Source organism: Glossina fuscipes, unplaced genomic scaffold (assembly GCF_014805625.2).
Source record: "Glossina fuscipes isolate IAEA_lab_2018 unplaced genomic scaffold, Yale_Gfus_2 2, whole genome shotgun sequence".
Lineage (NCBI taxonomy): Eukaryota > Metazoa > Arthropoda > Insecta > Diptera > Glossinidae > Glossina > Glossina fuscipes.
In genome coordinates this window covers 5552275-5570546 of record NW_023998416.1, presented here as the reverse complement: position 1 = coordinate 5570546, position 18272 = coordinate 5552275, and the positions used below count along the sequence as shown (strand labels likewise).

General features: G+C 34.2%; 1 protein-coding gene across 1 annotated transcript; it reads right to left on the bottom strand.

The window, feature by feature from the left end:
- Positions 1 to 15846: 15846 nt before the first annotated feature.
- LOC119632855 (COP9 signalosome complex subunit 4-like) lies at positions 15847 to 16905 on the bottom strand. The gene has a single exon (XM_038025987.1). The coding sequence runs from the start codon at positions 16903 to 16905 to the stop codon at positions 15847 to 15849; it is 1059 nt and encodes a 352-aa protein (XP_037881915.1).
- Positions 16906 to 18272: the final 1367 nt, after the last annotated feature.

Genomic DNA, 18272 nt, shown 5'->3' with positions numbered 1-18272 from the left:
GAAGAAAATTCTTAATATCGCTTTCATTTTTAAACGGCTTGGACACGGCTTTTTCAGTCCTGGCTCAGCTGATTGATCGGCTGTTTACTGGTGGTAGGCGTAGATCCAAGTCTCATCTTACGTAATATTGAGTCTCATGACGGATTGATAGTAAATAACTTTACCAAGTAAATTTTAAGAAGGACTTCTTACTAATCTCCAAAACTCGTTGTAAAATCTTTCCAAGCAGCACTTTAGCATATTTAGCGCTGACATAATTAGCAAAAATAAGTTTTGCCTTGAAATTACGATAATATTTCCTTTTGACATAAACGCTCCGAAAATACTCAATTGGCAAGTAATATGAAATTGTTTGCCAATCATTTGCTTTTCCTCAAAAAACAAAAAACTAATCATAGTTACACCGATCCATTCACCGATACGACGACGTGTCATTTATGTGATTAAAAAATATTAGTTTTTTTCTCTTATTTACTTAAGTCTCAGAAGAGATTACTAATATCACCAATAAATCAATAGATGTTTTCAACATCACAAAAAAGTGTCTAAATTTCTTTCATAATGTATAAACGAATACAAAAAACTATATTCAGCTCTGATCGAATATTTTGTACCCACTACCTTCTAAAAAAGATAAACAACAAAAAGGTAAATTTTCATATTCTGAAATAATGGGCAGGCGATGTTGATGTTTCTTGAAGAGAAAACCCAAAGCCCAGGCATTCTTATTGACCGACTTAGCCGATTTTCAATATCAATCTTCGTGAAGAACTTCTTACATCTGCTTTGCTAATTTTGAAGCCGATATAAGCTGAGAATATTTACTAGATTTATCGCCCAGATATACAGACGGACAGACGGACATGTTACAATCCCTTCAAAATTTTATGCTTAACAATATTCGATATTCTTTATGGAATTTTTGAAATTTTCGCCTATAAGCGTACAAACGTTTTGACAAAAGCAATGCCCATCATCCACCGATGGTGAGTATACAAATGAAAAACAGAACAATATACTCAATTTGCTTGTATATAATGACCTTTGAAAAAAAAAAACAAATGAAAAAAATCATCAATGTGAAATACGAATATATACAGGATACGTGCCCGGCTATGTAGCCTTAAATTAAAAGCGCAAGGCTTACGTGCACAGTTTACAGTCTACAATTTGTCATCAACAGACCGTAGAGGTTAAAATTTGCATGATACGCTGATGACCATTATCATGGCAAATGACAATAATGACCGACTAGGTCTTATGGACATAATACACAATTGAGTAAAACCATCAACAACAGCCAGCCATCCACTCGACCCGACCCATTCATCTTGCTTAGAGTAGGCTTTACGGTGTCATACAGGTTTACATATACTTGCATCTGTGTCGGTGTGCGAGCAAAAATCAAGGAATTTTTTTTTTGTTTTTTTTTTTTTTTTGAAGCCCTTTTACATGTTTTAAAAATGAGTTGAACTCATAAAACTTTCCATTGATAACATTGTTACATCTACTTTTGTTAAAGACGATGATGATGATGATGATGATGATGATGATGATGATAACAACATTGATGATTGTATTGCTCGTATTGATTCAGCTCGATTTATTCAATTACTTTGGGAGGGAAAAATAAATGAAAGAAATGAACTTTGATGGACAGATTATTATGCAGCTTGTTCATGTATTTAGTAACCGCCGCTTACACTTTTATATAACAGTTGGGTATGTATTTGTTATTGCGTTTTTAATTTACAAGGAGAATAATGGAAGAGCGTACTAAAGTAATTGCTAAATTTTGTAAAGCTGAACTTAAAAGTGTTTCTGTTCATTGAGATAATTTCATTGAAATCGCAAAACAATTCACTTCAAAGTGTAATCGATTTTGATTTCAATTTATTTTCTATGTAATAACAAAATTTCATTAGTGTACAACAGAATATAACAACAATTTATAGGTTTTTTTTTTTTTAATTATTTGTTATGGGAAGTTTTTTTTCTTTCTTTCTTAGGGTTTATTTACGAATATGTTTTTTAATTCATTATCGTTAGTCAAAGTATTTCTTCTCAATATTTGTGTAAAACACATTTTGTTGCAATTGACACAAATATATTTACTTGCACATACATTATATTGCAATAAAAGAAATACAATAAACAAGCCAGAAGACTGGAAAAGCAAGCAAGAAAAAACAAAAAAAAATTTTAAGGCTCCAGGGATAAAAGCAACAATACTACAATGAAAAATCTCATGTTATGACAATTCTGGCAAATGGAAGATTGCTTGCTTCAGTTTTCACATGTATATAAATTGGAAAAAGAGAGAGTAATGAGCAAGGATGGTCACATAATACCGCTACACTAATACGTCATAGACGAAAATATGTTCTTCCTTAAAAGTGAAAACATGAAACTTTCTCTGCCCTATGAACGGGGTTAATGTAAGAACTCGATTCGATATAGTGAGTTCCAAGTGGATATGACGGTATAGGTTGCCCTTCGAGAATAGGTAAAATTTAATGAATCTTTAAAGTAGAATGTAGTTGTAGTTGAATGTTTACTGCTGTAGAAGACCGTGACAAAATTGTTTGGAAAATCACCCTATTACGACTCCATTATAAATTTGTTTTAATATTTGATCTCAATGAGGAAGAGATCCTCCGACCTACGCCAGTGACAAGGGTGCAAGCTGAGAGTGAGTAGATTGAGCTTATAGTTATAATTTACACAATAACCTTCATCTTGCCTCATATATTTTACTTTACTCCTATTAGATGCAATATTGAATGAAAATGCAGAAATTGTTACCAATAATGGGCATCTAAGAGCAAATATCTGAAATTTAGCTCAAATTTTTGTAAGTAAAACGACCAGACTGTATGCACAGAAAAGGAATATTTTTCTTTTGTTGGCATAATATGGATTAGCATTAAACTAATGTAATTGTCTTGAAATTGCAAAATGGAAAAACAAAAGCCATAAAAGGAAACTATACTCCGCTATAGGCGAATCGTTTATACCCATCACTTTTGGAAGCAAAAATTCCTTTAACTATGTACTGTAGTAGGTAGTGCCCTCTTACCGTTTTGACCCATTCTCAAGAGTAATCTGCTCGTAAGAGCTTCAAATATTTTGATACAACGTTCACCATATACATTCAAACGGACAAACGAACAATGGGAGAGATATGTACAGATTGGTTCATGAGTCTGCTTACGAGTGCGTGCTCGATTGGACAGCTTTTCTCAATAGCATCATTTCGTAAGTTCACACAACTCAACTGCTGTGACAGCGAGAATGGATTTAGTCGGAGAGAGCAATCCACATCGATACCGATGCGGAATATTCATGGCAACAACATCTTGTTGCGCATATGGTGGGATTAGCAAGGTGTAGTGTATTAGGAGCTGCTAAAGCCAAATGTTAGTAAATAAGTCCAAAGTGAATTGAACAAATTGAACGAAGTATTGTTGCAAAATAGACCAGCTATAGCGGTTGTCAGATGTAAAGCCGTCCTCTTGCATGACAACGATCGGCCATACGTTGCAAGGCTACACTGTTGCAGCTCGAATGGAAAGTTTTACCACAGCACACCGTACTCACCAAATATAGCTCCTTCTGATTACGACTTATTTAGATCAATGCATGCAGCATGGCTTACCTGGTATGAGTACGATGATTGGACCGCTGCCGAAAGCCAATATTGTCCTTTCGACACGGTGTCGCTTTATATCCAAGAAAGATGCGAAAAAGTTGCAGTATGCAAAAATGATCAACTCTCATGCAAACACGTAATATTTTGAGATCGAAATTTCAATTTAAACAAAGAACCCTACGGACAAACATAGCTGAAACAATTTTGTTTGTTACTTTAAATCAAGTACCATACCTGAGTTTTCAATCCCTATTTCTAACCATTTCCCATTTTACAACCCTGCATAAGTATATATCGTTTGCGATAAAAAAATCTGCAATATTCTTCTCATATGTGGTGGTGGAAGGCAGGAAATGTTAATGCAGACAATTTCAGTTTAAACATATTTTCTTTTCTTAGCATTCTGTTTACAATGAGCATTGAAGGATGCGTTAATTTTAATATTTCAAATGCACAGGTATATCTTTCTTTGCTAATTTACGCACAAACAGCCTGAAAAGATGAATATTAAATAGAAACAGGTAACGTTGTTTGTTTGTTCTACTACTCAATATTCCAAATATCTTACGGTAAAGATATTATGTTTTCCTCTTTATCGCGTGGTATGCAGATTTACATATTCATCGTACAAAAAATTTGTATCATTTTTAATGCATTGCTTAAGCGATATTTCGCGACACAATTTCATTTTCCTTCTCATTGAAGGCATAGTACTGAAATACAACGCGATAGCTGCTGACCCCAATCTGTCCCTCAGTACGTGTAACGAATTATAACACCTTGCTTTCACTAAAAATAGCGTATATGTTTTCTAAATTTACTTGAAAAAAAAAGAAAGAAACGAAATGAGTTATAAATATTCAAAATTTTACATAATACAGTATAATAAATGAAAAAGAATTCTTAAAGTAAATAAAAAATCTTCTATTTTCACAACAAAAAACTCCACGTTTTATGCACTTTGTCTAAATCAAAGTAACTTAAGATTTCTAATCAAGTAAAAAAAATATGAAAATACAAAGTTTTTCATTTTTTCTCATTTCTTAAAAAATCTCTAATCGTTTCAGACCGTTCTGTCATTAATAAAAGGGAAAATATAAAAAAAAAAAAAAAAAATCATGAAACCAGATGAAATATTAGAAGATGACTTAGGCCTGATTCCGGATACGTACTTGGTTTGCGCAAACTCTTTAAAGCGAAACTCAATCGAAAATAATGTCGGGGTATTTGGACTCCTTGATATGAGAGCTGTATACAAGCTTTTGCGAGCTAAGTATCCTCAATGTCTACAAACTGTTCTTGCTGCTGAGGATGAAGTTAGGACCTCTTTATTAAGTATTCTGATAAGAACTGCAATGCTTATATGTCTTGTAGACTGTGATCATGTCGACCTAAGGGCTCTAGAGGCCGCATCAGAACGTTCAGTTGGTGTAAAGCAGAATAGATGCGATCAACAATAGAATTAACGAATAAGCATTGCAGCAAAATAGTACCATCAGAGTTCCTTCATGTGAGTAAATTGTCGGGCACTGATGTATATATTGTCCATTCATCAACCGTTAACCAAGTTATGCATGCAGTCGAATATACAAGTATTGACGAGGACAAGAAACGTAAGGTGGAATTCTAGGCATATTCGACTTGTCTTCAAAAAAGAGCTTTTCCTTGAAAAGCAGTAAAACATCAGCATACTTATCACACTTTAACTTGGAAATAATGAACAAGTGATTAATTCATTCATATCGACCTTATCATTCTTGTATGTAAATATAAAAAATGATATTTTTTTTTTTTCCAAAATAAAACAAATAGAGCTGCTCAGCTATCAAAAAACTCTTAAATAAGTTGCTTAAATCAATTTATTTATTATATCTTGTTAACACATATATGGAAAATTTTTGTAAAAATATCTGCTGCTCTCTGATGCATATAGTGTCTGGATATTTTAGCATAGAGATGATTAATGTTTGATGTCGCCATACGATTTTGACACCAACACTTTGATTTATTGGTTCAATCGCTTTTAATAGGTTTGTGTCAAGACATATAAATATTATGTAGGCGATACCGTAGTAAGTGAAATCAAGTGCAAGCTAACGATAGTGTGTAGTATAGTAAAAATAATACAAAAAAATATTTTACATTAAATTTCCCTTTTAAAATAAAAAAAAATTAAATAAAAAGATATTTGCCATTTATTTATCTTTATTTACACAACATGGCTTGCTATATGTCCGAAGATTTATGCCAATATGGAATAAAATTAATTTATTCAATTTCAATTTTTGTGCAAATATATACAGATAGAAAAATATATATCAAAATAACGATTTAAATTAAAATATTTTTTCATGTAATTTTATTAAAATATCCGACTTTTAGATGAAATGAACAAAAAAAGAGGAAAAAAAAAAAAATTCAATTCATCAAATCGAAAAACTCCAATCATCACTATACGGTATACATGTACACATACCTCTCCCAAGTATAAACATCATCATGCAATATACCTTAACAAGTTGTTGATTTGTGGCCTTCAAAATAGTAAATAAAGCAAAGGAAAAAGAAACTTAAATAATAGGAAAATAGTATATATGTTAAAGTCAAACTTCAAATGAAAACAAAACATGAAATTGAAATATAACTTACATAATACATCGGTCAATAAGTGCAGAAACTAAAAAGCAAGTTAGTGCAATAAGTGCAGTACTCTTCTAACATATCTATGGAAGGATATATCAAGACATGGTGTTTTTATTTCCGCAAGAACCTCATCGTTGAATCCAAATCTTTTAATTGTTTCTTCTCTTTCTACTTTTATTTCGAGGCTTGCAAACGATCAATGGTTAGGGGATGTCAAACTTTTCGTTGATTGCAACCAACGGCCTGTGACACAATGCAATGTTTTGTTAAAAGAGCCATAACTTGATGAATATTCGCTACTCATCGATCATGTTTTTTTGTCACTTACTGCTTAAATCGAACCAAAATAGTGGTAAAATATTCGCTATTTATCATTCTCTCCGGTTTCTGAAGGTAATGCGTGAATGATGCACTACGCGTATCACAATATACTGGATAGATGCGGACGTTTTTGGTTGGCATGTAAAATTTTGCTCAATTTTCTTCCGCTCAGCGGACTGTCTATTCATTTCATAAACACATTCATAGACCCATTTACCTGGTATTGTGACCTAACATATATAAAAACTCTTTTTTGTTGCGCTTCAAATCATATTTTGTGCTAATCCTTGCAATTTTGCTTTTCGATTGACGAGAAGAGTTTCGAGAAATTTTTCAATGTTTCCTGATACAATCATCAAGCCAATGCTTACACTGCGCAGTACGCATCACCATTAAGAAAAATGCATGCAACTTTAAGCAAGGAATCGAACTTTACTCGTCAAGGGATGGAAAAATGCTAGGAATGTGTCCTGGTGACGATATAATTATGTACCGTGATTTATTGATCGATCTGCTATATGATTACAAAAATTATTTATGCGCATAAAGGGAATGAGAGAATTTGAATTGTTTGAGAAATATTTGAAGAAGAAAAATTTTCTGTTTTCATTTCATATTTCATAATACCCTTAAGAGAGAACAAGATGAACAAATAAATTTTATGCAATAATTGGCAAGAGGTTTCTATTTGTTAATAAAATGTATAATAAAATATTTTCTGCATGATGATGAAAAAATTCGTAGTAAAATTCAACAAAACTAAGAATAATTAATTACAATAAACTTCACTTTTTTTTGCTCGCCCAACACTTTTTACTTCATTTTTGTAATAAGCGACGAAATGCATGAAATAACCCATAAAGTATTGAATATCTTCCTTTTCTTGATTTGGAAATAGTTCAAACTCCTTTCTAAGATCATATAAGCGGAAATGTAAGCTTACTCAGCTCGACTCGATTTAGTGCGGCTTATTGAGCAGCTACGTACGGAATTGTTTTATCTTGGAGTTTGACGTCTGGTGTACATTTTAAATTTCCTCTATGCAAAACAAGTTAAAATTTACGATAGAATGCCCTACACCGCTATGCTCAATACACTTATTCATATAACGATTTATCAACATAATGTGTTATAGAGGAAGTGGTTGAAAAATTGGCCCGATCTGAACCATTTTCAACAGTTTTCTTCCTTGGGCTAAAACACGTCAGTGTCCCAAATTCCATTAAAATATCTCGAAAAATGCGATTTGTAGATTTAAGGCAAAACACTAAGACAGGTGGACAGACAGGATTGGATCGATTCAGAAAACGATTCTGAATTTGTTGGTATAATAAAAGGCGACTCTATCTCCTCCCCATCAATTGAATATACTCTTGTAATATAAGCGGTGTAGGGTGTAATGAAAAAACATAAGCTCCCGGGCAGCAAAAATTTCATTGAGATCCAAAAACCCACAATTTATTTTAAAATGAGTTTTGTTATTCGATATCTGATTACATACAAGTTTTCTAAGAGTAATTAGTAGATGAAAATTTATTCGATATATACAACGGTTGCTATAACATTCACGACAATATAGATCAAATGGGGAATGGCGTGGCTGCTATATGATTCGTATAAACGAAAATACCGGAGAAAGGGACAACGAGAGAGTCTGCTCTCTTTCTAGTGCAGAGAAATTTATGGATTTAAAGGCGCTTTAAATAAGTTAACATGGGAAACCTAAAGAATCAGTTAATCAATACTTCGGCAACGACAATAATTAAAAGACTCTAGGCATATATAAAATGAAATGAAAAATAATTGAATTCTGTAGCATTCACGTCCGCACGAACATTTTAACCTCTTTCTGGTTTCGTATTCATTGTGAGTACGAGCCTTTTCTCAAAAACGTTCATTTTGCATTTCTATTTCGATTTTCGCGACTTAACAAATTTCAAAAATAGTTAGGGTAAACTTACATGTTTGATGATATACACGTCTGCCAGTTAAAAACCGAATTTATACAAATACCTGCTGGAATGGATAGAACAATATTAAATAGAAAGGTAAATTTTCCATTTTAAAAGAACATTATAAAGTGACCAGGTTTTCTTTTTGGCAGAAGCAAATAATGCATTGGTCAAAAGAAAATTGGAATGAATTCCTTTTTAGAATCTAATATTTGGCTAAAAGAGAATTCGAGATTATTTTTTAAGGCATTGGTGCACCAGTTTCAAAATACTAGAAACTTTCTGGAAGTGGCATTTTTAATTTGGTTTCATATTCGCAAAAATATGATTTTTTAAATTTCGAAACATCTAGAAGTAAATTTAATAAAAAGGAAGTTCTGTTTTTCACATCAAAATAAAATAATAAAATTAAATTCATTAAAAAAGTCACAGTCGGGGGCATTTATTGATTTATGTCTTTGCAAATATTGCTTCGTAGGGCTGCTTTTTCCCTGGTTTGTTTCAGTTATCTTTCCACGAAATATTTCCTATCTTCCATAAATTTCCCTCCTTTTCGTTTTTTCTTTTAACAAATGCTCGTTTTAAATATTCCCGCGATTGTTTTTCCCTATTCTTTTGTATAAATTAACGAAATTATATGAATTTCATGTAAAGCTGAATTTGTAGTGAAAGTTCTTCTTGATCCTGTGTCAATAGGTGAAAATAGGGTACATTTCAAATGAACATTTGGTCACCTTACTAATACTATGTGAATTCTCCGCGGAAAAATAATGTATTCACCTATAATAAACTGAAAGATTATGCTGAAAAATAGTTTCATTCTACTCTCAAACAGAGTAAGCGGACAATTTTTTGAGATACCGAAGAGTAAAATATATTTATAATGTATTATTAGGAAATGCATTAAAATTTCAATGGAACGCATGTGGATATGTGCTTGCATGCTTAACAAAACCTTGCTACACTTTACATAAAACAAGAGTACATATAAGAAAGGCTCACTGTAAGGAATAATTCTCAATACAGAGAAGTGTTGTTAGTAAGTCGAAAGATTGTTATACGCGAAAACCACAGCTTGCACAGTGTATGTATTAAAGCAGAGTATCCTACGGCATTTGCAAAAGATGTGTACATTTTTTTGTGATCTACCTTCAAAATAGTTATTTACATCAAAAATTTGAAATCATAGCCAGAAATCCCACGCTCTTCCTTCAATTACAAACTGTAATTTTATTGCTTGTACGGTGAACTGAATGGAATTTAAGTATTTGAAGTTATCACTTGTAATATAATACGGGTAAGTAGATATCGTTTTTCCTCAAAAGTGTACACTTTTATGATCCAGCAAATGCTCTTCGTATAAATGTGTTTCCAGGCAATTTACTATTAGCCAAACGCTAAAACTCCATAAACATTCAACGGAAGAAAACACTGAAACGTAATTTATAGTTGAAAAGTTTTAAAATCAGCGAATTTTAACAGATATGAATCACTCCGAAACTATTCCACCAATGGTATCGGAATATCGGGAGTCTGCGTCTTGGGGGCAACGCTGGCCGCGTCACACTAATCGTTCCAAAGCAGAAACGCACAGGAGCTACCAACACATGTCATTCGGATGCTGTGGTGGATATATGACTCCGGAAAGTAGTTCCGCCAGAGGACATCGTACCAGCGAGAATATGTATATAGATGAAGATCGGGAAACAGGAATTCGGAAAAAACGTCAAATAGTCGCGCGCGTACCATACCATGTAAATGGATCTTCAGATATTTTTCCGATCATTGGACGTAACGTTAATAGAGACATGAGCAATGCATTCGATACAAATGTTGAAACTCAAAGCCGAGGATCTTTTGCCGCGGACGTTTCTCCAGCCATCGCACATTCGTCCACATATAATACGAATATAGCACAATCGCTGAACAGGGATTTGCAAAACAGCATATTGGCAGAAGGCCCTTGGGTCAGACGTAACTCGTACTCAAATTCACGTGATCATTTGTATTACACTATGAGCAGGGATAATAGTATGAAACGTACTATCGAAAATAATGCTATCGCACAAGACAATCGAAACCGATATCAATCAATTCAACGGTTTAGTGCTCCTGTGAGTCTGGGTTCGGACGTTCCCCAAGTGAGTGAACGCCTATCTATGAACAACGTTATCTTAGATGATTCCTTAAGTTTTGCTCCTGAAATGACGGTGTTAATAGAGGACTCTGCACGGTTTAGAGACGAACCGATTATACAAGGCCCAATGAATTTCAGCTCTGGAAACATTGCATTGACGGAAGAAAATCTGGGCCGAAAGGAAGCGACTCAATTCTTTCGTGGTGTTGTGAATCCAATTCCTGACGCATCTCGAGTAAATGCACGCTCATATAGGAACAATGCTAATGTGGCACATTCCGTGAACTTCGCTTTTGAAAACAATGTTGGCCGGGACCATTCAACCCCGACCTTATTTGATCATATCAGCGACTCCCCTGTAACTTCTTCAGCCATTATACATACATTTACGGAGAACCCAAATATAGCAGATTCTGTAAACAGAGAAATTGACAATAGTGCATTCGTAACATGTGACCTGTCCACACTTTCGCGTCATTGTATGTATGGCAATCTGAATACGGTTAATAGAATGAAACGTAGAATCGAAAATAGTACAGTTACAGAACAAGCTCGAAACAGACATCAATTAGATCCTCTCTTTTGTGGTCTTGTGAACACGGCTCCTGAAGATTTTCAGGTGAGTTCCCGCGTGTTTGTAAGCAATGTTCATAGAGAGGATTCCATGAACGTTGCTGCTGAACGTAGTGCATCAACAACGGAGGCTCTAGATCTAAGAGGCAGTGCATTAATGGAAGGGCCTCGACGAATAAACTTGAATTATGAAAACATTGCACTAACAGAAGAAAATCTTAACCGGGATCGTCATGTGAGCAGCTCCCCTGTAATTTCTTCAGTCATCACACATGCGTCTATAGAAAATACAAATAAAGCAGATTCTACGACCAGGGCTAGTCAAAATGGTATATTTACAAACGGCTCTTTGGCTACATGTGACCAATCTTCACATTTACGTGATCATATGTATTACAATATGAATATAGATAATAGAATGCATCGTTCTATCGAAAATAGTAGAATCACAGAAGAAACTCGAAACCGACATGAATCAATTAACCAATCAGCGCAAATCTTTACTGGCCTTGAGAACGCAGTTCCCGGAATTCGGCAAACGAACACACACTCGTTAACGAGCAACACCATTATAGAGGGCTCTCCGAATGTTACTTCTGGCAACAGTGTATTGCAAGACGCGGCTCTAGATCTAAGAGGCAACGCGAATTCATGTTGCGCAATCAAGTTGAGCTACGAAACCATTTTATTCGCCTCCGAAAATGTATGCCGAAATTATCAAGCCTCAACGAACACAGCGCAATCTGTAAACAGGTCCCTCCAAAATAACATATTCACAGAAGATCCTCGGGCTATAAGTAATATATCCTCAGTTTCACCTTATCACTTCGATTATAATATGAACATAGATAATAGAATCAACCATGCCAGCGAAAATAACACATACATGGAAGAAATACGAAATCGATATCAGCCAGCTACACAAGTGTTTGAAAATTTGAACACGATTAACGAAGAGAGTTCGCTCATACGTGCTCGAGATCATCTTCATGCTTACCAAAATGATGTAAATAGGGTGCCTGGAATATTGCCGACAACTGTAAACTCCCAGAGAGAAAATATGAACATACAGGGTTTTATTGATGGGATTGTCGAAAGCAATGGTCATATGGAAGACAATTTACCGTCAACGAGTGGTACGAATTATTCTTACGAAATTTTTCCGAACAACAATCCCCCGTTTAGTCTTCCTCCTAGAAACGCACGACTACCATGCGCAAATATGCGTACAAACAGTCATATGAACGGCAATGCCGATCAATATGACGATATGGGGTTGAGTATAAGCGCATACGATTCTGAAAATGGAGTTTCTCCAATTTCTTTGATTAGCAATCCTTGCTCTTCGTTAAACAGGCATTCCGTTAGAGAAACTGTAAACGTGTACAATCATGTAAATTGGACTAGAGGGAGTAATGGCAATACAAATAATGAAAATGGGATTTCCGAGGTTTCTTCGATTAATGTACCTTCGATAGGTGCGAATTCTTACATGGGAAATGTAGATCATAATCGGAACTTTGGCCCTGAAAACAGTGCCTATTTTGCACATAGGCAGGGCCGTTCGTCGCAGCGGCAGCATGCTTCACGCGTATTTAGTCATCTGAATAATTTTTCTGAAATTTGTCCAATCAGAGCAAATGCGTTTAATGAAAACGAGAATATAACCCATGTGATTTGTGACCCTGAAACCAATGTACATGCAGAACTTGTTCGAAGGCAACTTCAATTATCTTCATCTATAATCAATAACGCGCGTGAAGCTTCTGAGAATTTTTCTTTCGCCCAACTACGGCAGGAAGAAATGAGCAACGCAAGTAGTTATCAAAATTGGGCATTTGAAAACGCACAAGAGCCCTTATCATCATTCGAGAGCAGGAACACGACTGCCGCAAGTTCGCCTATTAATGCGTACCCCGAAAACTTTTATGCCTCCTTAGAAAATCACAGATTCCGGGGAGTAACTCAACAAGTCTCTTACAAAAGGAAGCGATTGGAACGATGTAATGAGATATCCACAACTAAACGCAATTCTTATGTAGACCGTGAAGGGGACACAACTTGCGCCATATGTTTAGATGATTTCGAGTTGCATGACAACGTGCGTGTACTTGCTTGTCGCCATGAATTTCACACCCATTGTTTAAATCCGTGGTTAAAAATGAATCCTACTTGTCCCTTATGCCGAATATTTGTGAGGGAGTGGTATATGATAGAACACTAATGAAGGATACACGATACGCTGAAAATAAATTGAATTTTAAAATAAGCATAAGCAATAAAAGTAAACAATTTTAAGGTGCGTTTAGTTTTCAACAAGTAAAAGCATCTAAATTACTGTTAGGTAAGCAACTGCTTTACAAACGCGAGCATAGTCTAAGTTGACAAGCATCTAAAGTTTAATAAAAGCATCAAAAAAAAAAAACTGTTAACATTTTTTCTTTTAGCTTTTTTTCTTGTTTTTCTTAAAGAAAATAAAGCCAGCAATAATAAATATTATATGTCACTATTTAGTGTTCGTTATAAACAAAGCAACAAATGGGAAATTAGAGCAAACCCAAGGTAGGTGGTACTTGGAACGCTTTGATTATTCTAAGACTGGTAAAATTGGTTGATGATCAACGTCGTTTATTGGTTTCAAACAAGTAAAAAAACTACTGTAGGTCACACCATCTCATTAAATACGCTATATCCCCTTACAGATATTCATAAAATGAATTTTCAAAACAAACAAAATTCATGAAAATATCTCAAAAACTAAGGGCTGTAAGGTTAAATAGACTCAGAGAGTGATTCTGAATCGATTGTCATAATTAAAGAGAGTTCTATCTCAAGTCCTTGATGTTGTTGACGTGTACATTTGCAAAACTTAACGTATCCTTACACCATTCGAAGCATTCTATACCACAGTTATTCGTTCAACGACTTTTCGAAATAACACGTTTCATGAGAAGTGATCGAAAAAGCGCTTCGCATTTTCAATAGGGCTCGTCCTTTGGCTAAAACATGTCATTGTACGAAATTTCATGAAAATATCTCAAAAACTGTGATCTGTAAGTTGAACAGTAGAAAATAAGATGGGCGGACAGACGGACAGACAAGCTTAAATCAACTCAGAATGTGATTTGGAATCGATGAGATACAATCAATGGTGAGTCTATCTCAAATTCTTTTAAATGTTGTGTATACATTCGCACAAACTTAATCATGAGTGCTGTAGGGTATAAAAAGGAAAAATTGAAATAAAAAAAATAAATTATTCAATTTTTAAAACTTTCCCAATATTTCTAAAAATCATTTAGCTCAACGTCGAAAACATTAATAAGCAATTTTTTTAACAACTTACAGAGTGATTTAACGAATTATTTTCTCTAAGCTATTAGTATATAGTAGTTTGTGTATATGAGTGCTATTTCCTAGAAACCACAATTTAATGCGTATTACTAGTCCAGCAGTAGAACGAATAATATGATTTAAGTACACTTCTTTAGTTCTGTGCAGGCAAATATGTAAAAAAAGAAGGGATGAAAGAGATTAGTTTTTCTCACTCATTTCAATAAAATATGCTTTAAAACACTATATTTGGTTTAAAGAATACTTTGCATATTTAATTGATCTATTTTCTCAAAAGCAGTAAAATAGAAAAAAAAAGATTTAAATTTACGTAAATCCAGGCAGGTATTAAATTTTGTTTCCAAACAAAACCCATTTATTAATACAACCGGTAAAGAAATGCATATAACGGCATTTATAAGTATATTATATACATATATTATAAAAGAAGACGAATTTCGATAATAGAATATAATTAAATATTGAACAGGAAGGAAGATACGAACATAAGTTTCAATAAAATGAGTTACGATAGATACGAAATTTTGTATCTATTACGAAACGCTCCTGCGCAAACTTTCGATACAAACGATCATGAGAGCGGATCTTCCGCAAACAATGCGTTCAAGGAATGTTTAAACTGGGCTCGAAAGCATTGGCGATCCGTGCAGATAAAGAAGCTATCTAGTTACCCGTACAATTCCGAAATCCGTCGTAGCAATCAAACATTTTGCTCAGTGTGCCTGGAAAATTTTGAGTTCAAACAAACTGTACGTAAACTGGGATGTAATCATGAGTTCCATAGCCAATGTGTGGACAAGTGGTTAATATTGAAACCTACATGTCCATTGTGTCGTGCTCCTTTATAAGATGTTAACAGCGAATGTTAAAATAAATTTGTGTGTTCCGGATTTTATTGCTAAGTGATTAAATTTATTAAACTATTTTTGTATATAATCTTAATACTAAATAAATAAAGTTTAAATAAAAGTTTAAAGGAAGTTTATTAATGTAAAAAAGCGTTTACAAAATTCTATTACAAAAATTATAAAATGAAAGAATTTCTATTTCACATCAGAGCATTGACTTGATTTCTGCTATTTATTTATTTTAATTAGCGTGAAAGCGTAATTTTGAGTCTTACCGGTTTTTTGGCTTGAATTTTAGTTAATTATTGCGATTTCATAGATGGTTTTGTAACGATTGCCGTATTGATGTTCAAGCGTTAATTGAATTCATTCTCCGATATGGCCCTCTAAGCGTCCCTCAGCTATCATTTTGGATGCAACGAGTTCCGTGACATCAGTGGGCGTTTCCGAGATAGCAGCCAAAGCTTCAAATGATATTATATCGCATATCTTATCACAGGCCATTACGTTATGTTCGATAATGGCACGATCGAAAACTGATATACCATCTGTCATAATAGCCTTATGATGTTCTTGCAATAAAGTTTCAAATTCTTGCAATTCCGGACGTTTCACTACAATTTTAAGATGCATTTTTTCTATTATATCATGAGCTAACAAATTTTTGATACGGTTGTCCTGATGTAATTGAGCCAATAGCATCGAGCGTTCCTGACAAACCGGTGATAAGATAGTGCAAACGATAGCTCTTTGCAATACAGGCAGAGAAACATGTGTTATAGAGGATAAGTCTTTGTAGTATTCAGCAGCTTCGACAAACTTATGTCTGCGTTCCAAGATACGCGCGTAATACATTCTGTACGATATCGTTGATTGTAGTGCAGTTATTTTCGATTCTAACTTAGCAGCGCGCTTTATATAAACTTCAGCTTGGCCTACGTCATCAGCTTCCAAAAATAGACTAGCAATTTTGACATACATGTCAAATCTAAACGGGACAGTGTTATACGAACTGGCTTTGTCGAAGGGCAAAGTTGCCAAAGTTACGGCAGCTTCTTTGGCAAAACCGTGTCGTTCCACAATACTTGCGTTAAGCTGAATTACATCAGCTATATGCTCGTCAAATAGATAGTTTCTCGGAAGTCTTTCAAGCGTTATCTGGCATAAATCTATGGCCAGTACATCAGAAATTCGTCTCAATTTAGAGATAAGCTTGCTTATTGTCATACGAGCCACAACCACGTTGACTTTACCGCTGACCGTATTACGCACAAAGACATCAAAAATATCATAAAAATTTTTATTCCTGTTACCGAGAATTTCATCCAGAAGTGATACATATAAGTCGACTTGCACCATTGGTGAACCTTTAAAATTATTTATAGTCAATAATCGGAGACTGATGCTTTCAACTGTATAGGCCATTCTTCTTAAGGCGTTCTTATTGTAAAAAACACTTCAGATATATAAATTTAAGCAAAAGAAAAAAACAAAAAAGTCGGATAAAATACGCACAGATCTTTACTTTACGAACGCTGGATGTGGAAAGAGAAACTGACGCAATCTCTCTCTTTTTCTCTCTCTCTCGTACACCAAAAATATTAACTACGCTGTGTATGGATTTTATAAACGAATGTCGTTATAATGGATTTTTTTCAATTATGATCGTACTTATAGTTTCGTAGCAACATTGCTGGCACATTTTGATGCATTCGATTTTAACGCATTGAGATTTTTTTCATTTCATTTTCTTGCAGGTAAAGATATTAAATAGATAGGTAACGCTGACTATTAAATGCCCTTCAGCACTCCGCCTAATATCATTCTTAATTTTTGTGTCAGAATAACAAAAATTGTATTTTAGTTTTATGTATAGGCACACTTTGACTTTGGGATGGGGTCGAAGATGTAAATTGAGGCTGCCCTAATTTAGTAAACGTAATTTTCCTATAAAAGATCTTATTATCCTGTTAAAGATGTAAAAATTAGATTTCACTGATCTTACGTAAATATATATGTGTACCTATTCACATGAATGTGTGTGTACGATATGGCCCATAAAATAAAATGAAGAGTTCAAATTTTCTGCACTTACTTTTTTGTCCAGGTTTCATCATAAAAACTTTTGAAATTTAAATTTTCTTGCCAGATATATATTCACTTTCGTAGAGACAGCTATATGGGAACAGGTTCTAAAATTGGGTCTATTCGATCCAAATTTGTTACATCAATTTAATATTCCGAAACAGTACCATTAGGGATTTCTGTCCACTTTTAAGGAGTTTTTTTTCGAAAGAAGGTGAATAGTCAACAAGTGGTGCAATTTAGTGCATTGACAATGGAATGCATTCCTGGGCCAAAACATTTCAGAGGTCCGTGGAAATATCTCGAATTTTACGATGAAGAAGTTGAACACATAAACGCAGGCATATACGCAATATTGATAATAAAAGATGTGTCTACGTTATATACATTTGCATAAGCTTAGCTCACTCAGTGCCAGGGGATAATATAGAGTAAAAAAGTTATTTTGAAAGAATAAATTAGAAGTAAGAAGCAAAAGAGAAGGTCATATTCGTCTTTGGCTGGGTGCGACATACTTAAAAAAATTTGTAACAGAGAAAAATGAAAAATGCGAAATTACGTTACTCTACAAGATTGAGACGTGGCACAATAGAGCAAATAATAAAATTTTTATCATTATTTTAGCCAACGATTAATTAGATAATTAGCAAAAGCTATAAAGAGAGGCGTCCTCTCTTTACGCCCTTGGCCTATTTGGCTCATTATCT

Coding starts and splice junctions, on each gene's coding strand:
- LOC119632855 (XM_038025987.1), bottom strand. CDS start 16,905: ATGGCCTATACAGTTGAAAGCATCAGTCTCCGATTATTGACTATAAAT.